At 42.5% G+C, this 26,056-nt stretch overlaps 1 protein-coding gene across 2 annotated transcripts in view; it reads right to left on the reverse strand.

Moving 5' to 3' along the window:
* Positions 1–26,056, reverse strand: part of SDK1 (sidekick cell adhesion molecule 1) — a 352,886-nt gene that overhangs the window by 58,069 nt on the left and 268,761 nt on the right. For both annotated transcript variants that reach the window (XM_065732888.1, XM_065732887.1), the window contains exons 22-28: positions 25,394–25,515; positions 17,971–18,080; positions 15,773–15,923; positions 13,584–13,821; positions 8,245–8,360; positions 7,784–7,973; positions 6,001–6,099 (exon numbers count right to left, since the gene is read on the reverse strand). In XM_065732888.1, the coding sequence (XP_065588960.1) occupies positions 6,001–6,099; positions 7,784–7,973; positions 8,245–8,360; positions 13,584–13,821; positions 15,773–15,923; positions 17,971–18,080; positions 25,394–25,515 (1,026 nt within the window). The remainder of the gene's footprint in view (positions 1–6,000; positions 6,100–7,783; positions 7,974–8,244; positions 8,361–13,583; positions 13,822–15,772; positions 15,924–17,970; positions 18,081–25,393; positions 25,516–26,056) is intronic.

The raw sequence follows: 26,056 nt of genomic DNA on the forward strand, positions 1-26,056 counted from the left end.
GACCATCTCTTTCTCTTGAAATTAATATCCCAGCTAATGTTTGAACTCCCACCAAATTCTGACTGTAACGAGAACAAGAGCCAGACCTGGTGTGCTTCATTCATAAAGGTCAGCACACGGAAGCTGCAGAGTGTACCTTACCTGTGGCTATTAGACAAAATCAATGACATTTATTTTTCACTGGGAACATGAGACAATTGTCAGATAACTGCTCACAGAAAAGATACAGAGTTCATACGCTCTCTTGAGTGAATGCCATACTTGTATGGTACATAAGCAGTGAAATTTAATTGGGATACAGATGGTAATAATTTTGGTGTGCTGAATCTCATGGTAGCATGCATGAAGCCCCAGCATTTCTTTGCCTTTTGTTGTTGTTGTTGTTCTACAGCTGCTAGGCACAGGGATGCTTCACGGCAGTGCCCTAGTACACAGTGGCCACCCATATTTGAGATCACGCATTGGGAAAATAAAGCTTCCAGCACAGAAGGGTCACAGAAAATGCCAAGGGTATCCAGCTATATGCTGGGCATATTTCTACAGCGTTTCCATGAGTGCATAATGCTTCATTCCTAGGTAAAAAGCAGCCTGATTCTCAGAGCTCCTGAAGCATGCCAAGCTGGCAACACAACCTTGGGGTCTCACACTTTGAACATCTCATTTGCTCTCCTGCAAATGACCTCTTTTTGCCCACTGCACCAGCTCTCCCACTGTTGCTCACACATGCTTCTGTACCTTTAATACTATTCGTTTTTTCATCTTTTTAAAAAGTCCACAGAAAGACAGATAGCTGTGGGGAGAATAAATGGATATATTATGATCTTTTCTTTCTTTATTTTTTGGTTTTGTTTTTTAGAGATGTGTGGAATGCAGGAGTGAGAACCCTGGTGCAAGATCTTAATAAAGGGGAGAAAATAGTAAAAGAAAAGCTCTGAGGCAATTTCTACAGCAGCAGGGAAGATGAAGGAAGAAGCAACTAAGATGGCTAAAGAAGTTTGATAAAGGGACATAAGACGTAAGGAATAAGACCTGCAGGGAAACCGAGAGTATTAAAAGAATAGAAAACTTGATTTATCTAGTTATTAAAAGATAAGTATGATATCTGGGACATATCATTGTCAAACGATTTTCTCTCTTTTCTAAACCATTGTAAAATACAAAGTGTAGCTAAAATGTAAGGAGGGAATAGAAAGATAACTATTTACTGCTAAATGGTGGTACCTATGCTGGAAAGCCAATTGCGAGCACACATGGACCAGGCAAGGAAACGCACACTTATCTGTGCCACTATAACAACTTACAGCCGTGGATTCCATGACCACAGCCTGCAGCTTTCTTTTGTTTCCTCAGAAATGCAGCACTCCCCTTGACCTGACTTGAAGGTGCACGTCCAACCCGTGTGTCTGAGCTCTCATTGCTGCCCACAGACTCCTGAGATGCACTCAGTATCTTACTTGTGATCCCCTACATCACTTTCCACTGTTGGACAGTTGGTCAGCCAAGAGACATTCTGCCATAAATAACATTGCTCTCTTTTTTATTTTTTTGGAGTGACACAGAGGATGCGGTATTTAAATGACTGTTTGGGTTTGGATAATAACTTGGGCTAACAGAAGACCAAAAGGAGAATATTATAAGGTTGATGATCTTCAGTAACAAGAGAGAGGAGAAGACAGGAAACGTTGGGTGAAATCAATTGAGGCAAACAGAGATAAACAGAGAGTGTTCAAATGAATGTATGCTTGAGGTCTGCTGCATGGATGAAGCTTCCTTCCCCTACTTGGTGATGGCAACAAGAAGTCACATATGCATTAGGTGAAAACAATATCAAAGGTTATGAATATTCCAGGATAGGAGTATCTTACAGAAAGTTATCCAGCTGGAGGCTCAGTCAGAAGAATGAACATTCTTTTCTCCATTTCTCTTTTTTTTTCTTACATAGCATTAGGTCCCAAATCTCTTGTTGTTTAGAGTTCTGTGGATGACCAGCCAAACTGCATTAAAAAAGCCTTGAAAGATCATTTCCTTGGAGGTTTATTTATTCATTGAAACAAGGCCTATTTTTGCATTAGCATCTCCTTAAATATTTTTTTTGCACAACTGCGAGCAGTTTCATGAGCTACGCTTTCTGAACTCTATAAATGGCAACGGTCTGAACTGCCTGTTAAACGTTAGGTCGCAACGCAGCCACCAGATTCCCCAAAGCAAACAGGCAGGAAGATGACAACACCCCATGAATATAGAAGAGCTTTCAAGCTCATCACCATACAAAGCCCTTCAGAAATGACAGCACCCGCTCATGCAGGCCGCAGTGCAGCAGAGATACAAACACTTATTAATTTGTCACAGAACTTAGGGAGAGCCAAACTATACCGGGAGGTTACGGTCCGCCTAGCGGAGCAGCAATCCAGTTTGTTGATTTTACTGCTTATCTGTTTAAGGGCCAGCGGGTGTGCAAATGCAGCCCGGGATCAAAATATGCATTTGCAAACATGGATTACATCCAATTTCGTTTCTAATTCTCAGTGGAGCTCTTATACTCTTTCGCAGTAAGCTTCAGGTAAACGCTAAACGCAAGGATACCGTGAGGAATATTAACCAGCCAGCACGAGTTACAGGCAAAGCTCACCAACAGAACTCCAAATACACACATTAATGCATCGTTTTCCTTTCACACTGACAGCACTACGCTGGGTGCTGCTGAATGCAGCGCTGAAAAGAAGATGGAGTTAAGCCTCAACTTGGTTACTGCAACATTCCCAAAAGGAGAAGTGGAGTTATCGAGCAGTCCTCCACAGTAAAATATTTAAACGAACAAACAGGCAGTTTTCCCCCTTGGTGCCTGCCAGTATTTCATCCTGTTAATCTCCCTCTGAAATGCTAGAACATGTTTTGATGTAGATTACAGAAATGTTAGCTGCAAAGGTGCTTGTATACTCAGAGGACAAAGCCAGCAGAGCAGGAACGTTAGTTCAAAGGCTGTGAATAGAAGTTGCTCTTGCAAAAAAAAAAAAAAAAAAGAATTTTTTATTTTTATTTTGCTGCCCCACGTGTGAATAACCGGGCAGCCTGCGAAGTTATGTTGACTGATTTTTTTCCACTAATTCTACTTCGCTGAACTTGACTGTGGTGGTTACAATGCTGTTTAAGAAGTTCATTGCAGCAGTAAGATTTGAAAAGTGCACCAGAATGAAAGTAAACATGCAACTTTTAGTTATAGTGCCATGCTGGTTTTTTAGCTATTTTTGAAGCACTCCTCACTTCCTAGAAAAGATCACAGGAATAACTCAGTGTGAGTAATTTTTACTTTTTCTCTCTGACTTTGGCAGTTAACTACTTCCTCCATGAGCCCCCATTTTCTGCTATGAAAAAAGAAAAAAAAAAGAGGAGGGAGAGCTGTTGAATAAAGACAATGGACTTCAAAGAGATGGACTGGGGCAATTGGTAGGAAGAGTCCCCTGGGAGGGAATTCTAAGGGAAAAAGGAATTCAGGTTAAATGACAGTTTTAAAAGAGGCAAAAATAAAGGTACAATGATCCCAATGCAGACAAAAGATGTTAGGAGCCCAATATGTTTGCATTCAGACCTCACTAATGCCTCGAGAATCAAAACTGAATTGTACAGAATGTTGAAACAGGACAGGTTGCTGAGGGGGTGTATAAATAGACAGCACTGCCACGCAGGGACAAAGTCAGAACAGCTCAAGTGCAGGTGAGTTCGAACTTAAAGGGGAAAGGCAACGAGAAAGGTTTCAGAAAGTCATTCAAATACAAGAGAGAGAAGGAGAGGTCAACTACTGGGAATAAAAGATGAGCACTAGACAAGTGACACTAAAGAGCACAAGGCTGACACCTCGGTTGCTTCATTTTCACACACAAAAAAATGTTGATTATTAACTAGATACTTAACACAAATTAAAACTGACAACAATAGACGTAGGGATGTAGGCTGGAATACAGAACAGGTTAACGAATATTTAGCTAAGCTAGATGTAATCAAGTCAGAAAGGCCTGATGAAATTTGCCCTGCAGTGCTATATAACTAGCAGGAGCCATCTCTGAATAATCAGTGATTATATTCAAGAACTTGTTGAGGGTAGGTGACATCCCAGAATATCACCGAAGGGCAAACAGAATGCTTTATCTTATGAAATGGAGGAAGAAAGACCAAAGGAATTATGGACAAATCAAGCTAAAGTTTAATACCCAGAAAGACCCTGGAAAAAATATGAGTAAATATATAAGCATCCACAGGGATAATAAATTGCCAGAGAACAGCTAATATGTATTTGTCTGGAACAAATAATAAATACCAAATAATCTGTTTTCTGCTTTGACAGTGTAATTGGCCAGGTGGGAAGAGTAGATATGATCCGCATTGACTTTAGGGAAGGCATTAATAGGGTTCCAAGCAGCCCTGTCAGAAACAAACTAGAGAAACAGAACTTAAGAAAAATACGGCACATTTTGCTGTGATCACTTAAAAGAAAAAGTCAAAATGTTGTTAGCAGTAGTTGGCTGAGAAATGGATAGGACATATTAAGTGAGGTCTCATGAGAATAAGTCCCGAGTCTGTTGCTGTTCAATACTTTCATTAATGACCCAGTTGATGGAATTGCCATTCTGCTTGCAAACTTCAAAACTGAAACCAAATTGGGAGCGGTTGTGAGCCCTTTAGAGGACAAGATGGTAATTTAAAGTGATTCTGGTAATGAGGAGAGTTGGTCTGGAATCAGAAAGCTGAAATTCAATAAAAATACATGCAGAGCATTGCACTTACAGCAAAAAAGTAAAATAAAAAAAAGCTTAATGTACATGTAAAAGAGGGATTGACCTGGGATTGTACTGCAGGAAAAAGGCAGGAACTAAGAGTAGGTCATTAATTCACCTAGTTACAACACCAGTGCTGCAAAAAGGCAAGGCAGCACCAGGTACCCTGGGACGTGGGACTGGGAATGGATGATGCAGGTCACAGGAGCCTGTGGTCTCCGTGCCAAACACGCCAGGCACTCTTTAAGGGATACCCTTCCACCTTTCCTCCCAGCTCTGCATTTGTATGATTTTTTTGTTGTGGCAATGGCCACGAATCGAACAAGAAGTGGACAAATTGCACAGGGCAGTGTGAAAAGCCTGGATAAAAGAGTTTTTACTCCACATAACTTGAAACTTCAGCAAAAAATGCTGACCAAGTGCAGCGAGGTGAGGCATCAGAACAGTGGCGGGCAGCTGAATGTCTTTAGTACTTTCTCATCGTGTGTACCAAGTGATATTTTTTGTCCTTAACCGTGTCCTATGATTCAAATCCCTACCTCTACTGAGAGTTTATAGGACATGCAGTTCCTTTAAACAAAAGCAGCAAATTCAGCCAACAAGACAGCCTGGAAGACAGGCTTCCTCGAGTGCCTTCAGATCCCATTTGATGATTTCTCTGCATCTCCAGGTGTCAGGATTAACCCATGGGAACTTTTAGTAACTGCACACCTCAGCAAAGACTCTGAGCTCTTGACTTAAGAGCTAAACACGGCACCAGACCACTCCTTCATCTAAAGGGATATTTATAGGGATAATCCTCACTCACCTGCTTGGACTACCATAAAATGTGCTCCACATCAGCACAGAACAGTGGCAGAATCGCAGTGTAAACATTAGATACATTAACTTAAGGGGCACGAATGGATTCTTACATTGCGAAAACCTTCGATGCTATAGAAACACAAGGAACTGCTGGTGTGCCCTGGCTGCAATGGCAACCCAGGAGCAGGAAGGTAAGGAGGTTTGTCGTGAATCCTGGTGAGCCTTGCTGCCCCTGTTGCCTTTGATAAAAAGCCAAGAGGGTAATCCTGACTCGGGAAAACGTGCAGAACATTTCTTCTCACTACAGGACTTGTTTTCCTCACTTCATCCATTGCTTCGGCGCCGTTTCCAACCCAGTGTGTGAGCAGAAGGAAAACCCACCATCCGCAGCTCCCCTGCCCCCCACCCTCTCCTCCCAGCTCCTTACCCAGGATGATGCCGTTGGGCTCCTCCGGCGGCTGCCAGACGATGCGCACTGACGTCAGCCTCACTTCAGGGAACACCAACCTGACAGGCGGCCCAGGGGCTGCAGGGGGACAGAGGTGGTGCCCGCAGGCACGGTGTGTTGGAGGGGTTACAAGTTCCCCAGTCACCTTGAGCCAAGCTGTAGCTCACCAGTAATAAATAGATGGCTGGGAGCACCCATGTACATGCAAAATGAGTGGATTCAGAGGAATTCTGGCCACAGGTGTTGGAATTGAATGATGTCTCCTCTCTGTAGCCCCGGTGCTGGCTTTGAACTGCCTTCTGATTTTACATGTGCATTCTAAACACTGAGGTCTGAGGCAGAGAACCCGACGCACGCTGATGCAGACAGCTGGCAGCTGCAATGGCCATCCCGGGTTTGCGGGGTGAGGAGATGTTAATTCACACATTTGCATCTCCCAAATTTCCCCTTCAGCACAAATTCCACCTGCCTCACCCCTGATGATACATTTAATTAAGCGGAGCCCAGGGGAGACACAACATATTTATGTCAGGAGTACGGAGAAGGGAGAACAATGTGTATCATTTGCCAACAGGCACTTAAGGAGGGAACTGCTATAATGGGGTTATCTAAAACAAACAGTTTTAAATATTTCACATTATAGCCTGATGTGTACAATTCTGTGACTGTTCTTTCGTTCCCTGCAGAGTTCTGCTAATATTAACTTATCTTTGTTTCCTTTCAAAGTCACCACACAGGCTGAATGCTGAGAAAAAGGCTGCAAAAATGCCTGGGAGGGACTGTTCCTGCTCCGTCCCATCCCCATCCCCACTCCAAACCATCCCTGTCCCTGCACACTGCAGTAAATGTCTAGCTAAGCCAGGAGTCTGAACATGTTTTCAGCCCAACCAAACAGCTTTAATGAAGTTTCTTGTAGATACCAATTTTTATTCCATTTCTACTGGGAACATTTTGATGAGAAGAGAGATTTTTTGGGTTTTTTTCTTCTGTTTTTCATTCATCAGGACTAATAAGCAGAAACCTCTCATACAGACACAATCCATCATTTAATAGTGAAAAGGCAATGAAACTAAAAGCAACTTTAGCATCCGCAAAGCCAGAAATTCTTTAAGAGTGGAATTAAATTTCTGTCAACCTCCATCAGCAGGAACGCTCTCACCCCACAGATGTGTGGGGAAGGGACTGCTCAGGGTCTCTCAGCACATCAAACTGTGCTCTGGAGCCCCTGAGCTCATGGGAAGCACTGGAGGGAGCTACAAGAGAGGCTGCAATGACCCCTTCCTGGGTCAGTCCTTATTCTTTTGGAAAAAAACTGAGAGTGGATTATTGAAGCTGCAAATTCCACCTCCCTCCTTCAGTCCAAGCAGACCCAGGTTTGTTTGCTGCTTCCAATTGCAGTGCTCTACTTTTTCCTTAGAGCATGATTGAACATCAATTGGCATCTATAATTGGGCTCTAAAAATTGTCTTCAGTAGACATTTTCTACATTGAGCTTCAGAGTACAAATCATTTTAGATTTTTTCCTCTTCGTCAACTGAGTGGAAAGAGGAAATGGTCAGCTGGTTTTCAGTGCTTTTGCCAAATTTTCATCCCGTGACCAATGGAGGAGTGCTGCTATACCGAGTTAGGATCAATTCCTTTAAGTCCAAAGTCAAAAACCAACCCAAATAACCTCAGTTTGGCCTTTCTACATTTGCATCACTAAAAAGGTGTTAAAATCAGCACTAAGTAAGGCCTTTATTCAGCTAACCCATACACTCACCGTCGTCCTTGGTTCTCTCTATAACTGCAGGAGAGCTGGGGACTCCATCCCCAATGCGAGTGAACGCCAGCACACGGATCTCATAGAGCACGTACTTGCGCAGGCCGGACAGCAGGCAGGACTGCGTGTGGTTACCTCTTACTATTTGGCTCTTTGGTTCAGAGTCTAAACCTTTTGCTTTGTAAAGTATCTGCAGAATAATGTGGAATAAATGCATATGAATACAGAAAGAGGGATTATTACACGAGAACTGAAAAATGTGTTTAAAATTTTCCTTTTCGCGAGATGGGAGATTAAATTCAGTAATCACCTTTTCCTAAACCAGCACACTTCTGATATCTCATCCTGTAGAATTAAGGATGATATTAACATCCCTCGGGTGAGCAATAAATAATAAATAGAAAAACTTCAGCCGGGCAGTGCTTTAATAACAAAGTGAACGTGAAACTCCAGCTGCATACCTTGTAACCCAGGATGAGACCGTTCTGCTCCGACTCGGGGACGGCCGACCATGTCATGAGGATCTGGGTTGAGCTCACAGCTTCAGCAGACACGTTCTCAGGAGGAGCAGAGGGAACTGGAATCACAAAGGCAAAATAGATAAGGCTTTCCAGGTCATGCTTTTCCATCTCCCCATCTACTTGGGACTGTTTTAAGATCCCTTGGAAGAGTACTCTAACCCCAAAGCACTCAAATACACTCTAGACAATCCCTTCTTCTCTTGTATTCATTATACACCACCTTTACACTTCGGCTTACTTCACATTCTTTTATCAGTTCATGTAAGTAACACAATGTTTGTAAAGAGCTTAGCATCCACCACTAACCACTGTCTACAGACAGACATTAAACACAGGCAGACACGAATAAACTTCAGGTTCTTTGTATTTGCAGTAATTAGAGTTACATTTAAATTGCTGGACTTATAAAATCTATCTCTTAGGTTTTTCTCTCCCACACATTTTATTTCCCTACGCCAAAAGCGAGAAATCTTTATGAATGGGAGTTCATCTTACGGTACGATCTGTTCTAACACGAAGTTCTGTGCCACCCTGGCTTCCTATATTATTCAAAAGGAAATTATAGCATCTTGTCCAGAGTTAGCAATAATTCCAGCCACTGGATTGCACCCAGACCTCCCAGTTCAGAGAGAAGTGCTTTAACCTCGAAGCCTTTTGATTATGTGATGGTGCTTAACATTTGCAATACATCAATTATAGACGGATACATTAAAGCAAGGTGTATTTTCAGGGACTGATACGGTGTAAATGAAAGATATGCCTATTTCATTTATGTTGTAAAATTGGCTCTTATGAAACCAAGATCATTATTAGAACGGATGGCACAGGAACACTGTAATTTTCTGTTACTCGAGAGAGGAACAAACCTGCATTTTCTCACGCCATTAAAGCTCAGTCCTCTGCAGAACCATCACACAACTGCAAGCTTTTGTGGGCAAGCTCAATAGCTATGCAGTGTTATGCAAGCAGAAGCAGAGACTATTTTTAAGAGTTCACATTTTATGCTGCCCTTTCCCCCCCTTTTTTTTTTTCTTGTGGCATTTCCAACATCTGAAGGGTATAATCTTTCCTAAAGCACGATACACCTGTCAGACCTCGAGAGAACATCCACCAGGTTATGTAACATAAGTACTCATGGACAGTAAGGCTTGATTAGGTCCTGAGTACATCGCAAAGAGGAGCACAAATCTCTGCCAAAAAGTAATGCTTCCCTGGCTGTCCGAACAAAAAGAAAAATCAGCTGGTTTGAAGGCTAGCTCCTGAATCTCCTAGCAACATGAACAAGATAATGAGTATGACCAGAATTAATATAAATGGAAAAATAAAATACACTAGCCCCCACCCCTGTGCACTCAGGGTTAACCACAGAGATAGTCATTTCTGAAACAATTTCCTGGTTACCAATTATTTGGGACACGAGAAACAGGGCACCATCACACGCCATTGTAGCAGACTGAAATCTGATTTTTTTTTTCTCCTCTAATGCTGAAATGCTTTTTTTTTTCTTCTTCCAAATCTCCTAGATTTATCCCCCACAAGGATATAATTATGTTAAAGGAAAATAGATTGCCAGGAGCCATGAATGTCTTTGGATAGATGCCATAACTTTATCAGTAGATCTTCACAAAGAGCTACTCCCACATGAATCACTTCTGGAGAGAGAAAGGGTGGAGGTGGGTCTCAGGAAACCAGAACACAAAGAGGAAAGAAGCCTTTTCCAGCCACATTTATTTTTATTTTATCTGGTTTGAACCCTTTCAGGAGTGAAAGTTCCTTTATTTTACAAATATTTCTTTTCCCATTTCATCAGCAGCCACGAGATATTCCTAATTCACAAAAGGTCAGGCTGTGGCTGGCTGGCCCTGCATGCATGGCTGCTTTGAGGTGTGTGTGCCATCCTGCTGCTGGCAGGGGGATGCTGAAGCTCACAAAGGACAGAATGGCCGATGGGAAGGTTTATTAGCTTGCACTCCTCTTAATCCTCAGCGACGGTCAGAACAGCTCAACTGTACCCTCACTGGGGAGGAATCTCAGCCCAGCACCTGAATAACACAAATGCTTGCATTTATCGAGTATTTTGCCCCACTTTAATTTTCCAGTGCTATTGTCATACTGGTGGTTCAGAATCATAATTTGATATGGATGTACGAATTCAGGGTGTGCAACTGATATTACAGATTTTATTGTTGCCCTTCTCTTATCAGGCAACGCAGTTTGATCGGCCCTTTAAAGAATGAATTGAAATGTAACATCCATTTATCCGACCCCTCTCCTCTCAGGATATCCTGCTTCAAAGTAATTACGGTTTGCTTTGACTGATCAGTGACTTGAGTGAGGCGTATAATCCCTCTTTCCCCTGCAAACTCTGATGCTGTTTCCTTAACCGTTGCACTGAAGACTTTGCTGGAAGCTCCAAAGCGGAGTTCTCATTAGTAACCTGCAAGAACAGAGCAGAAGCCAAGCAACAGTGTCCAAAAAAACCTCAGAGCTTGAAAGAAATGAACTGGAAAGACCGAAACGAAATGATTAGCTAATCCAGCAAACTGCCAGCTGCACGATGTGCTTTAGAAGATCAAATAGGAAATTATAGAGTTACTGGTACTTTGCGCTGGGACTTCAATAACAACTCAAGTTTTTCAGTTATCTGTGTTGGCATCTAAGATCACGCATCTTCTTTCTACATCTGATAAAACCATATTTAATATACAGCAAATGTTGCTGTTGTGTGTCTTTGACTGGACCCAGAGCAGCCTTTAATAAGCTAGTTTGTATTCTGGCATTCTAAGAAAAGCTACATAGTGTGGTGACGTGGTTCTCTTCATTTTTGCAGCTCATTTTAGCTGAATATCCTTAATTGTTTTCTGAAAGTAAAAATTAAGCTGGCATATGGTACATCTGACATCAATTAAGAAGTACAAGTTTGGAGCTAGGTTCATGGCAGAAGCAACATAGCTTCAGCACAGCATGTAAGCATTTTGCTTATAAAATTAGATATCAGGGGCCCATTCTCAGCTTGTACAAACTGACAAATCTCTGCAGTGACATTGGACCACATCTGAATTACCAGAGATGCTTTATCACACGGTAACTGCCTTGTGAAGGTCAGGCTCTGACAAATCAAGAGACTGATCCTGGCTGAGCGTGTGTGCCCATGCTCGTGTAGGAGCTCATTTTGTAAGGTGAGCATACACATGAGTAGCTGAATGCCTGAAGACATTAAGGCACTGAGTGAGGTGTGTTTGGGATGAACTGTTTGAAAATAAGAGGGTTTGTATTTAAAACAAATCATCCCTCTCAAAGTTGCTCAAACACATCAGAAGTCTTCGCTCTTTCTTGCTTTCTCTTTACCACACCCACTATCATTGTCACTGTGTTGAGTGGAAACTGAGCTTGCTGCTCTGCAGTGAACACCACAATGTTTAGGAGAGCTGTTTTCGAAGTGCTTTGAAATTATGTGTGTAATTTCTCATAATTCAAACACCAGTTCTAAAAAGCGCTTTGACCTCTTTCTCTGGGTGTAGATAACTTTTATCTGTATTTTAATCCCATTTGGAGGTGCACACAGGTTAACTGCAGATTCCCTCTCACACAGCGCGCTGCTATGCCAGCGCTTTTTGTGTACCACAAACCTAAAAAGATGCAGAAGGCTGAGCCATGACTTGCTCTATTCAAGAAATCAGATGTTAGTATCAAAGAAAGTACATGAAAAAAACACACAGATGAGTCCTTACGGTCTAGATCACAGCTTTGTATTATTTTGATCCCAGTTTCAGCGTGCTTCCTATAATCAGTTTCAAGTCAACCCTCTTTTAATGCTGCAAGAGGAAATGCCAAATACACACGTGTAACCTCTGATCTTTAGATGCTGAGCAAGAGCTCTGTAATCCTAAGGTTTTACGAAATCGCTTAATCTTAGTATTTACTTCCTCTCAAAAGAAGTGTTTGAAGAGCAGTGGAAAGGAGAAAATGGAGAACGTGGTATCTTTTTATTATGACACAAAACACTTCAAAACTACTTTGTCTAGGTCAGGCTATCTCTAACTCCAGTACAAACATGCCCTGTTTAAAATACCTCTGGCAATAGCTTTCCAATTACTCCTTCCCAAAAAGCAACACTTTAATGGAGTGGGATGACTTTGTCTAGCCTTCTTCTCAGCAGTTCAAAGGACAGTTACGTGAGGCAGCAGAGCAAACTGTGCACTCTCCACAGCTCTCACGCTTCATGGCAACTGATGCTGCACAGCACAGTGCACATGCACGCATGTATGTATCTATCAAGGTGGGGTGTGGATACGAATGAATTCCATTTTCATGAAGAAAAACAGAAAAAAAGTGATAAGAAAAAATATCAGTCACAAAGGGCTTTTACTATTTAACTTTTAAACTCCGTGTGTCACCCATTCTTCTATTCATCTGCAACATAAATTTTAATTTACCAGGTGCACGCAGGGCAGGTTTGGCAATAGGTGCTGTGTAAGTTAGCAGCCAGAGAGCAGCTTCTCAAGATCTGTCTTTACTGTTGCTGCTGTGCTAACAGGAATGTACTGCTGCCCAGTGTTGTGAGTTTGCTGACACTATTTGAAGTCTCTATGCTAGTATGGATGAACTGGACAACACAGTACCTGTGCTCCATGTCTGTGTGAAGGTTACGTCTACGTAAAGGTTATGTCTATATAACCTTCTATACAAGGTTTTAGAAGACAGTTTTGAAAACGTGTCATCAAAAGCTCAAATAATTATCTCACTCCTATGTGGCTCATTAGCCCTCTAGAATAATTTGTGCCCTTTTAGAAATATGTAGTGCTTGAAATTAAATTTCAGATAACCACGACTACCAGAAAGCCTGCCTCAGGCCAGGAGTAGATGGGGAAAGGGGAGAATGAGGGGCAATGAACCTTTTAGGGAGGAAGAAGAGGCAGAGAAGGATGGACACGAGCTCCTTGTTGTGCTGCCTGCAGTGCTGCCAAATTGTGGCAGGAGGGGGAAGAGGTTGTTATGTTTGCTTTAAATAAATGAGGTTTAAACAAGCCTTTCATGCAGGTTTATAGGTTTGTGCACGAGAACATGGGAGGGGTAAAATAACTAACTAACTAAATAGGCTCCCTTGAACGTCTCTGTATCTTCTTGCCTTCAGTGCACCAAAGATCATTTGTTTTCCTTCTTTCGATTTAATGGATCAACAAGAAAAAAAAAACAAACCAAAACCTGAACAAAAAAGTCATCAAATGCTGAAGATTCTCTGGCACGGCCTTCACAGCCGACACGGTGCTCCGACTCACCGGACTCCCGTGTACGACCTCGCACCACTTCGCTCCACGGTCCTGCCCCGATGGCGTTGAAGGCCTGGATCTGCAGCTCATACTCGGTCCACTCCTCCAGGTCCTCGATGGTGCACTCCCTTTCCAGCCGGTCGTTGATGACCTTCAGCAGGGCGGCAGGCTGCAGATCCACGCGCCAGAACTTGATGCGGTACCCCACAGACTCTGGGTTGCCATTGTACTGCGTGTCGGGGAGGGGCTAGGGGAGAAATCCAAAGTAAAGCCCAACGTTACCACCCAGAGCACGCTGCCAGAGCTTTGCAAATGGCGTGCCAGGGCAGTCTGAACCCACGTAAGGTCACAGGAAGGCAGAAGAGATGGAGCGGCCGATTTACATTTCATGGCCTCTAATTTCTGTGTTGTTTGAGATTTCAATTTTAACTTCAATTTTGTGCCACATCGATACGCAGGCAGAACTATGCCACTTGCTGTGGGTGCATCAACAGAGATGATACCGATGCCATATATTCAGGACTTTTTGATTAAATATGGAAATGAATGATAAATTGCTGAAGCATGTGACAAATTCATTTATCGTACTTTTTTTTTTAATATATATTTTTTACTGACTCTCTCCCTGCTCATTTATCAGCAGAGATTTATTCCAGTATTCCAACTCCCCAAGCAATTTCAGAGATTAAAATATGAAATAATTAGCCTACTTCATGAAGTTTCAAGTTTTTCCTCATAAAACTAACTACTCGATGCTGCAGATGGCTGAGATTCAGTTCTGACACACTGGCAAAGTTTGATAGCCATTAACATTTCACAGCTCAGAAGACTATACCCTGCAGGCAGGCAGGGCTAAAGATGTGACCCCTGTTCTGTTGGAAGGAAGGAATTCCCAGCTCCCAGAGGGACACAGATTCACCTGTAGGTCTCGAGAAAGAGAGACTAAATGCTTTCAAATGCTGATGTTATCAAGCATGAAAAAGCTACGCTGGGGCATTTTTAGCTGTGCTGTTGGCTCCTCCTGAACCCTGCACAGTTGGACTCATGAAAACCAGGCTTCCAGATAGTACAGCAGGGAAACAAAAGCCAAAAAGTTTTTAAGTCTTGAAAACAACTTGGAGTTGATTACGATGTAAGATATGTGGGTCTGGCCGTAGTGCCAAAGGTCTAACAACGGGGGGGCATAGTGAAGCCGTGAATGAGTTATGTGGGTCCTACTAGACAACTGCCAAAGCTCTCCTGTAGGCAGCACAGTTCATTTGTTGGGACCCTGAGACATTCTGTGAACACTGAGGTGTCTACAGGTCAGATCTGTCAGTCTTCTCAGGGCTCAGAACTCAGTCCTGCTTCCCACTGGCAAACTGGAATTATTCCCCACCAACGGGAGCGGTCCTCTCATGTTTCTACAGCCAAATTTTTTCTCCCAGACATAATGAGTTTATCATAGAATCATAGAAGTTTATGCACGGAAATAGAGTCTTTGCATGGAAAAGCTAACATATGGGCAAAAGGAAACCTGTGCTTCGTCAGCTTCACACCACAGTAACCTCAGCGGAAAATCCTAGCCACCAGGGAGAGGGAAAACCATTCAGGAGCAAGCTAATTGCCAAACAAGTCCTGATGTGTGGTAAGTGAGACAGTCAAAGGGGCACAATGGTGTCACCCGTCACTGTATCTTTGCAATTAATTCTTTGTTTCTAGATTTTATCACATAACCCCAGAGCCTTTCCCGTATCTATTTTCCTACAGGAGTGTAATGTGCAAACTTTGCCTCTTTGAACCACTCAGTACCTCTGGAATGGCTGTCAATGGCCCCTGTGTACCTCCTGGGGACAGTTTTACTCAGCGCAAACAACTGAGCCCTGGGAAACTGCAAATTGGCTCCAGCATTATATTTCTGTCCCACACATTGACCCAGACGGTGGAACTGGAGTCTCAGAAGCCAAGGTTTTACACACAGGCATATATTCCCCTGATGAAGTGGCAGAGGCAGTGGCAGTAGGCAATTTAAGTGATTAATAAGGCACTTAAGGTAAGTCTCAGATTTCCGACGATTCTGAAAAAAGGAAATAATTTTGCTGTCAGCCTCATGCTGAACGCAAGGGAAAAGCATTCCCAAGCTGCAGGCAGTTCCTAGGGACCGAGCTGCACCCCAGCTTCCAGCACCCCACCCCTGCTCCCATCCATCCCCATCTCACCACCCAGCGCATCCGCAGGCTGCTCTCGCTGGCCGTGCGCACGCTCACGCTGCCGGGGGCTGAGTCCGGAGGGGCCTGCAGGGTCTGGATGACACGTGAGGGCTGGCTCAGTGGGCTGGCACCCACCACGTTCACCTGCCGCATCCGGAACCTGTGGTGGAAGGGAGAGGCAACGTGTGGGGCTGCCCTGAGAGCCCCAAGGAGCAGGAGGGACGGGGACCTACAACGTGGCTGTGAACTCAACAGCCTGCAAAGGTCGTCGTGTGCAGGTCCCCTTTGGATCCGCGGATGAATGGTTTGTGGTAACTGTGTTCAGATCCTCTCAGGTATTAGAAAAATGAAAATGAGATTAGCTTAGGGTCGATTAGAAACTTAGGTATTTGTGTGAGAAATTTATGTTAATTATGCCAAGTCTGATGAGCTTATGCTGGCAGTAAGTGATTTTCTTTCGCGGTGTTTATACAATACATCCAGAAAGGTATTAAAATATCAAACTTCAGATATTCTCATTCCCTGTCAATATAAAAAATATACCAGTGATAACATTTCCCCTCAATTACGGGTTGAAAGGAGCTGATTTATCCTCGCACTGCGTTTTCAGCCTTCCTGCACAAGAAAGATTAAGTTATTTAATATGGATATGGTTCTTTAAAAAATAACCTGTCTGCTTGAAACCATCTCTTCCACAATAGAAATCCCCATTGGGTCACAGAAGACTCAGAGAAATCTTTTTGCAGGAAGCACCAAATAATTAAGACGCACTGTTCATTTCAGATGCTCTCACCCCTCATCAACACAAACACAGCCATTGGAGTACCCAGCACATGACCTGCTCTTATGGAACACTGCATTTTTGGACCTAATAACTGAGTTTGGGAAGAGGGTGAGCCAGTCAACACGGCTGTGTTTGTTTATCTGCTCTGATCGACTCTAGAAAAGGCACTACAGGAAACACATTAAACAAATACATTGAACAAATATTGTCCTTGATTCCGCTCTCAAAGCTTTGGCACAAAACATTGGAGAGAAGCTGGCCAATAAAGATGGGGGTCTGATAATTAGCTCTCATTATTTATTTCCTCGATGTGTAATGATGAAAGCTGATTATAGAACAATAAATATATTTGGCATCAACTTTCTGGATTTCAAAAAATGAAACAAAATCGTTCTATGTAATCAAAAGCCCAAAGCTCATCCCTGTGCTGGTGCATGCCTGAGAGGAAACAGCCAGCCAAAATGCAAGGAACTGCATTAGCGTATGAATGACGATGGAAAAAGTCAGAGGGGGTCACTCCAGTATTCAATAGGTGCACAAGGAAAATGAGCATGATAGTCCAGAGAGACAAATGAGATGTAGCAGTAAAACAAACCCAAAAGTTCGATGTCTACAAAATAAATCCAAACTCATCATTCCTTACTGTTTGTTATCCCTAAGACTTTTCTCCTTGCCTCCGCTAGGTGTGCAAGCCGTGCTTACTTCACATGGACACTGAACACGGAGCTCAGGTACAACCTGCACTTCACGTATGACTCTCTCCATCTTTAAGGACTGGCTTTTTTGGAGAGACTCCACACTAGCAAGCTACTTCATAAAGCATTTTTCTGTTTGGACTGCGTATCTCAGATCCTGTCTGTGCTAAATCAACGCATCATTTGCATCGCATTGATTTTTAAAATCTGTCTCATTTAACTGGGGTGCACCCACCATGTAGATTCACTTCAATCAGCCTCAACCTTGCATATATCTATTAAGTTTAATTCGGGGAATTCTCATAAACAAAGATTTCATCTAATTGGTGTTACTAAACAAAGCTACATCAATAAAATGTTTAAACTGGTACAAATATGTAATTACAAGTTTGCACCAGTTTAACTACAATTGATTTGCCACTGATTGATGTTACAGTGGTGCAGTCTTCAGATTAGGGAAGTCACAGGATATCAGTAACTCATAATGTCCCTTCACCGTGCACTTGGCTTCCCTTTTAATGTTATGAACTGTGCTACATATTGCATGCAAATGACAATTAACAGTATCAGACAAGTAATTTTAAGCATAAAGTGTGGAAACACTGAACCTTTTCCCTTTTGTTCAGATAACAAAATACAGCCAGCTGTTCCTGATTAGGAAAGCTGTTCCACGCTTCAACTTGCTATTTTTTTAAATCATGCTGCAGCTAATTACCTGCTGTTCTTACCTGTAATGAGTGTAAGGAGTAAGGTTTGGTACCTCCAGCATCTGAGCATCAGGTTCGTTGTCCACCTCATGGAGACTCACCCACTCTTCTTCATCACCCAGTACGCCCACCTACATATGGGAAAGGTCAATACAAACACGTGTGTGTATATGCATATAGACGGAGATCATTACTTACGCTCATTTTTTGCAACATGTGCCCCCACTACTGTGGAAGGAAAAATATTTTTTGACACATAACATTCAGTTAATATTTATTTTCATGTGGAAAAGCTCTAGTAACATCACAGCCACATTAGCCAATTTTCCTTGTACTGCTGGGACTTCACTGGGATTTCCTGAGAGGATCTATTCCAGAAGAACACTGTGGGAGAGCTATTACCCAATCCAATCTCACTGCAACAATACAGAAGTATCAAGGAGTAATATAACAAAATGAGGAATAGCCTTGATAATAACTCACATGAACTGATGCATACTAAATAAGTCTCAGTGGAGACAAATGCCACAGAAATGAAGACAGAGAAACAAGAACAAAGTCAAAGCACAGAAGTGTTTTAACATCAGCTGCTGGGCTGCACTTAGACCAGGCTCTTCCACGTGCAGTACTTTGTATTAATTAATCCCACACTCTGCAGAAAGTCAGCCCAGCACAGTCCCTTGGCCACAGCACTGTTAGAAGGGACAAAAGGGTGATGAGAACTGAGAGCACTGCTTTCCATATAGATTGCTGGAGATGCAATGGAGTTGAACGAGGACTGAAGGAGGAAGCCAACAAGGCGTGAGAGGAAGGCCAGTGAGATGTGAGACCCTGGGAGACAGCAGAGCTGGCAGGCAGGGCTCTGTGCTGAACAGTGTGGAAAGGGAGATGGATGAGAGGTGGTGGATGGCTGAGTTTCACTTTGGAGTGTCACAAGTGCAGAGAGACGGGATCTTAAACAAGGCCCCCTGCTGTAATTCCCTATCATCACACATTCTTACTCCAGTGCTTCAACTTTGCCATAAAGAAAGAGGGAAAGTGCTTCAATGACATGTCATTGTCGCTCTGTTCTTTCACTGCAGCTCCAGGAAGATCCCACTTCATTAAGATGCAAGAACACAAATATCCTTCAGGGATGGACAAATAGTCCAGCCAGCTGGCATTCCAGTTCCAACAACAGAAAATACCGTTCAGTGAGAGCCATGAGCCTGGCCATACCTGGAGTCAGTTTCCTCACCCTACCTTGGTATCCACAAGCTATTCCCTTCAGCATCTATTTATGGACTTCATGTCCATGAAGGTGACGAATTCTTTTTTAACCTCCTGACACTACCTACTTCCACACACTGCTCTGGCAACACATTTCAGAAGCTCACAACCCACTGTGTAAAGAGTAACCTTTAATCTTTTTAACATAGATCTCTCACATCTCCTGTATACTTGTTACAGCCATAGATGCTATCAAGGCAGTTGATAGGCAGCACAGCCCAAACTGTTGAGCAAATCCCAAGTATTTAAAACAGAAATTTAGGTTTCATTCACTTTCCTTCTTTCCCTCCAGGAGAAGCAGCCTGATTTATTTATAGATGTTTCACTTCTTTGCTCACTCAGGAGTCAATGTGCTGCATATTTATGTTTGTGCATGAAGAAATGACACAAGGAAAATTAGGCCAAAGAAATAAGTTCTGCATTGCTCAGTGAGAGAAAGCCTTGGTGATCTTTTTAGCAGAGGACTGCTTTCACTGAGGGAAGTGCTTGCAAAGGTGTTGATGGGTCTTTGAGTATTGCTGGGAATCAAATATACCGACACACACTGAAGTTCTTATTAAAAAGATGTCAGTGTAAATTATGAACCTTTTAAAATTCCCAGACCCATCTGTGCTCCAGAAATGTTGGTAAATTTCCTGGATAGAGAAACTTAAAGGAAGCAATGCAGGTCTGCCTGGTAACACAGAACTGCCCTAAAACGAATGCAGAGAACAAAGAGATGCTATAGATATAGATGATGTAAATGTTCTGTATAAAAAACTACATGAGCAAAGAGAGGAGGAGAGGATTGATTTCAGTTGCAGAAACACAGAAAACTTGTAATAAAAAGTTTTTGATTAATTCTGCAGAAAACATTCTGTAGAGTGCTTATTTTAACGAAATTCCTCGCTCTAAACAGCGTCAACTCAAAGTGCTGCAGTAATTGTATAGCAAAAATCCACAGTGTTTTGGAGGCTGCAAATAATCTCCAGGAGTGCATTAGAGTCCTTCTTTTATATATATTCTAAGAACAATAAACCCTGGTAAAAATATTTCTTGACTAGGAAAAAGAAAACAAAAAAAAAACCAACGCAGCTTTCAATCGTTATGCAGCAGCAGGCAGGTCATTAATTCACATTAAGGACCACATGGTTCAGAGCCATAGGCCCAAAGGGCTGTGAACAATCAGCATTGACTCAAGCTTGAGAGGTATCCAAAACCCCTGCCTGTTCTGCAGACATGCATTCACCACCTGGCTGCAAAGGGGGGAAGTATTAAGGATCTTCTTCTGGTGGAAAGCTGGTGAAAGCTCTTATGTGCCCAGGACTATGGCAAGGCCCTCAGAAGCCATCCCATGACACAGCTTTCTACTTTTACTTGCAATCCCTGTTAGGGAATGATGGGTGCATCCTATAAGGATATGGCAAGAGCCAACCAAACTGCTTATACTGGCTGAACTCGGGCCAAGGAGCCAGTGGGTAACAGGTGGCTGCTACCTGGTTCAGGAGTGAGGGGACAGTCCCAGTACACCTCTTTGAGGCTCATTGTCTGCTGAAAGTCAGTGATGGAGAGGTAGCAGAAGAAATCTAGCACAGGCAGAGTTCTGTAATTCAGTAAAACTTTTTAAAACAGATAGATGAGGAGCTTGCTTTAGTTGGAATAATACCTTGCAATGTGCCAGGATCTGGTGCCAGTGCCTGGGCAACTTCAAGGGTTTGATTTGCTACTGCAGTTTGTCTGCTGCCTTTGTGGGGAGCTTTTCCAAAGCAGGAGGGCACTCAGCTCGAGGGTAGCATGGTAAGCAGCATGGGGACTGCTGCGTGACTTCTGATCATGTAGCCAAGCAATTCTAGGTGACTGTTACTCAGTACAAGTTTCACTTATTTAGCAATTATCTCAGAAATGAGTCTTGGAAGAGAATCTTCACTGATGGGCTCCTATATTTTTAACTTCTGCAAGGCATTTAGCAGGTTCCAAGTTTCAGGCTCTTGAAGGAAAAGGAAATTATTTTTTGCTGAAAAACTCTGATGTTAGATCAGAGGAAACATTTCTGTTTCAAAAAAATGGAGTACAAAGGGATTCCCACAAGGCAAAAAAGAACTGTGGGCAGTGCTTAGCATAAGACAGTCCTATGGGGGGCTGCAGAGTCCCCTGTGAGCCAGTCTGCATTAAATAAAGTTAATTTACAGGCTTATTTCTTACTGTTGGTTTTTGGATAGCAGTATCCGCAAACTTCAGAAAAGGATTATGCTTGTGACAGATGCACATGTATTCATGTGTGCATTGTTTTAGGAGGCAGATGAGAACACCAACTGTTTTGCTGCTGCCATTGGCATAAAAACTCTTTAAGAAATGCACTCTGCATCTTAACAGCTCTCAGTACAATAAGGCCACGAGCCCCAGGAGATCAGCAGGAGCTGCCACAATTAAAACACCTATGTCCACCGCATTGCTTCATGGCTGTAACTATCAGCCATCACAAGCTGCCACGTATACATCCCCATCTCTAGGCATTATGTTCAAGAAAAGGTCACATTCATTTATTATTACAGAAATGAGATGATAAAGCAATATTGGAAATGATGTCAGAAACCTCTACTTCTCCGTGTACCAGTTTCTCCATTTCTAAAACTGATAATTTTACAGATGCTATCATTTGACTTAACACTGTCTGATGGGATGCACTATATAAGTGAGGTTGCAGAATGTCCAAAAATTTCAACAATTAAAATTTGGAATGTAAAATAATTTGCAGCAATTTCTCTTTTAAGACAGTGATGCTTCCAAAATTGTGAACAGTTATTAAGAACTAACTGCAGGACAGGGAAACACAATGTTTCTGTGCGTTACAGAAGTACCCTGTGTTCTGCTATAGTTCAAGATATGTCAGAGTTTTCATTATAGAGGTCTATAACTCAGGCATTTGAAATCGCTTTGGGAGACATTTGGTTCACAGGATGTCAGCCTGGGTGCCATTTTTTTCCTACAAAATCCTTAAATCGATTCACCCATTTTTGATTTAAAGATTGGCAAAGTCATAATATTGTCAGGGCTTCAGACACTTTATTTACCACTCTGAAGTGAAAATGACACCAAGAGAATCACCTCGTGCAATGGATGAATCCTATCTGGGTCACTGACTTAACCCACAAAACCCAACGAATTCATGGTGAAAGTTAAGGCCGTCCCAGCTCACAGCTTTACAAGAGAACACAGTGAGGATACTCTCAAGGTTTTCTTACTTTCAAACTCCCTTTTCCAATTCTGCTTTTGCTCATGATAATATTCAAAGGAAATCTCTCTCAACACAGCAGAAAGGCATTAAGCAAATCCTCTACATGAGCCCATGTACTCATGGCTCTCTGACCTGTGCACTATCTGAATGCCACTTGTGAAGAGGTGTTGCAAATCTGCTGCTGCCTGCACGATAACGCTGATCACAAGAAAACAAATCAGGTGCAACAGAATTCAGCTTCCCTAATCAGCCCACGGAAAGCTCAGTGTCGTGGACCAAACTCATTTCAAGGAACAGCCACAACTGCCATTTATGTTCTTCTCCCAAGAAAACCTCAAGAAAAATAAGAGCGAAATGAACTGAATCACAGCTGCAGCAGAGAGAAGTTGCAAACACGAAACCATGTGAAGGGATTCACAGTCATTCGTCATTGCAAATTGCCAGAAAAATACGTCTGCAATATATACTCTGCATCTGAGAGTACAGGATGATTGGTGGTAATAGCAAGGATTTACTGAAACTCTCTGGGGATGAACATGTAGCCTGTGAGTGTCAATGTCACAAGACCATTACTTTTGGACCTCCTGAGCAAGTGTCTGCAAAACCTTTATATCACATTTGACTCTCTTCTCTTTAGATTATACTGCATGTAATGGAAAAGCAATTTTAGAAACACTTTTTAAATGGCATTGATACTCTTTTGCAGCTTTCTGTTTGGAAATCCAGTTTGCTCCAGTCCTCTCAGTCTGGATGTGACGACAGAAGAGAAACTGCCGAAAGAAGATTTAAGAAATCCTTTCAGAAGTACAGAAAGTGGCTTTACTAGAAACACAGAAATGGGATTTTCAACGCTTGATATTTCAGTATCTACCAGCACTAACATCTTAAAGACCTGAGTCTTCTCTCATGTTCACTGACATAATTGAGAATTAGTTCCACAGTGGATCCCGTCAATTTACATCCCAGCACAAAAAGCAGAAGCCAAGGCCAGATGTAAAAAAAATTCACATAAACTGGAATTCCCAGCTGTGTTTTCATTCAAACTGATCATGAAGTGTCAGACTTCAAAAACGGCACTTGGCCAAAATGGAACGCTTGGAAGATTTTGCACACCTGCCCTCATGAATAAAGTCTTGTGCCACATAAAGGAAGAAGGAAGAAAAGCATGTTGAGGGCACGGCTCTTTGTATGTGTGAACAGCTGAAGCTTGTGAGGACTCAGAAATCATGAGAAAGGGCGTAGTCCCAAGAGAGATGAATGAGCACATGCAACCGAAATGGTGTGTCCAATGCAAAACTACCACCCAGCTCTACAGAGGGGAACAAGGACTGACGTGCAGGATGGTACTTTACATGGCATAACTATTTTCTGAAAGCTTGTACATCGTGGACAGGTAGGCATAAAACCCATGGAGCCCAGGAGGAAGGTTCTGGGCAGCTTAGCTCCAAGCCAGGATAGAGGCAGTCCTGCCCTCACTCCTGCTCCCAGCACCACATTCTCATCTCCTGCCCTGCAGTGGGGCTCTTCTGATTGCACACAGACTTGATCTGTCTGAAACCCATTTGTTCTTGGCTGGGTCAAGCCCTGCAGCAGCTTCCAGGTATGACAGCAGAGAAAAGCAAGAAAGTCTTGCTGGGAGTGATGGTGATAAAGGGAAGGAATAGAACAACAAGACTTCTTGGTTTAGCCCTGCTCAGGGTGCGGTGAGATTGCGCTTCAAGAGAGTTAGAAAAGTTTGAACAGAGTGCTGGCAGAAAGGGGCTGTGAACAAACGATTATAGGCAGCTGTCATCCTGGAAACAGGATTTACTGTATCAGTAAGGAATCATCAATTTCTTTGCATAACTGAAAAGATTTCTTGTTAATCATGTGAGCAAGAATTTTTTTTCTAAGTATTAAATCCATTTGGAATAATGTTTCTCGCTGTGCTGAAGCCGAACGGTGTGGTGTGGTGCAAAGAAATGCTCAGATTCAGCATGGCAGATTGTGCTGTAATTTTGGCTGGGCCCCTTCCCCAGGTGGAGCAAACATTGACAAATCCAGGATCTGCCAGAACCATCAGTGCCTTGACTTTATTAGCAATGCATAAGATGCTGATGGGTGTTTGTGAACACCCATTCCTCCCTTCCCTCCCTGCACCCCAAGAACCCTCCAAACACTACTGGTACCCATGGCTCTTCAAGGATATGGATGAACACTGTGGCAATAATCACTGTCATTTTAAAGCAATCAGGTTTGTTTAATTTCAGTGGCTTTTTGCAATTCTTGATTAAAGAATTAAATTCCTACCAATATCAATGTGGTGCTCCAATGTGATTCTCAAAATGTGCCAAGCCACCATATTATAAAATTTCAGCATTTAATTCTGCAATATGTGATGATGTGTATGTAAATTGTACAGAATGTACCAACTTGTTCACAACAGTCTCATTATCAGGAGAAGTGATTGTATCAACATGTCTAAGTGGTGATGGTGATTTAAGAAGTCCAACATTTGGTCTTAAAAACAGATTATATTATTTATAAAGATCTGTGGGTGGAAAGGAAGAAGCAAAGCTCGTCTGTCAGGAAAACAAATGAGGAATACTTAAGTCCTCCCAGGCATAATGACAGCAGAAAGAGGGACACTGTTTAAAGCTGATGAAGATGAGAATTTAGCCTTTTTTGAATCTAGAAGCCTGGACAGAAAACCTCAGGATATTTTCTTACAAGGTGACACAAATGCACCCTGTCTCATGAATAATGGCATCTTTACTGTTCACTGCAATTGTCTCTATAGTTCTTCTCTATAAGATAATTTCAGGTTAGCACCTGGTTTGAATATGAACCCAACAAGGCACAAACTCAGGTTTCAAATCATTTCTAAAACAAATGGACCTAAACTCTGGTGAATGAGTTGCTTATGATGATCCATTTTGCCTCCTCAGAAACTTCAGTGAGAGCTTTCCGTCAGGGTCATACCTGGCCTTCCACTATCCACTTGGAGATGGAGGTCTTGCCATCATACCCTGGCCGGAACTGAAGTGTGGCAGAGCGAGGGCTGATGTTGGAGATCACCAGGTTGGATGGAGCGCCTGGAAGTTCTGCAGAAAGAGAAACACATGTCAGAGGTGGAAATGGGCCTGGCACAGGGCACCGAAGCACAGCTTGGCAGCATTTCAGTGCAGAAAATACCTTTGTAATAGTTACTGTGGGAGGAAATAGTGTTGGTTTTGTTGTTGGGATTTTTTTTGGCTGAGTATTAAATACAACATTACTATTTCTGCTGCTCTGAGCTTGCACGGCATTTTATGGATCAAAAATGAAGAGAGTCCCTCTACAGAACTGCAGCTACTATTCTGGGGAGGTGGAGTAACACAAAGCATGGTGGCTGGGGGAAGGACTTCCCAAGTTGCCTAATTCTGCTGCACTGCTGTTTCTCTAGCATTAAAATTAGTTTACTTCTTACAGCGTACACAGCTTTAATATATTAGCAACAGAAAAAGACTCCCAAGTTTTCGGGTAGTGGAAGCGTTTTATGCTTCTCATATTGATCTACAATAGATGAGTTTTAGAAGCCATTTCTGATGGCTGCATAAAGCAAAATGATCAAAACGATTTTTTTTTTTTAATTTCTGTTGTAAA

This window comes from Cyrtonyx montezumae, unplaced genomic scaffold (genome assembly GCF_038088225.1).
Source record: "Cyrtonyx montezumae isolate F1298 unplaced genomic scaffold, pur_monq_1.0 scaffold_16, whole genome shotgun sequence".
NCBI lineage: Eukaryota > Metazoa > Chordata > Aves > Galliformes > Odontophoridae > Cyrtonyx > Cyrtonyx montezumae.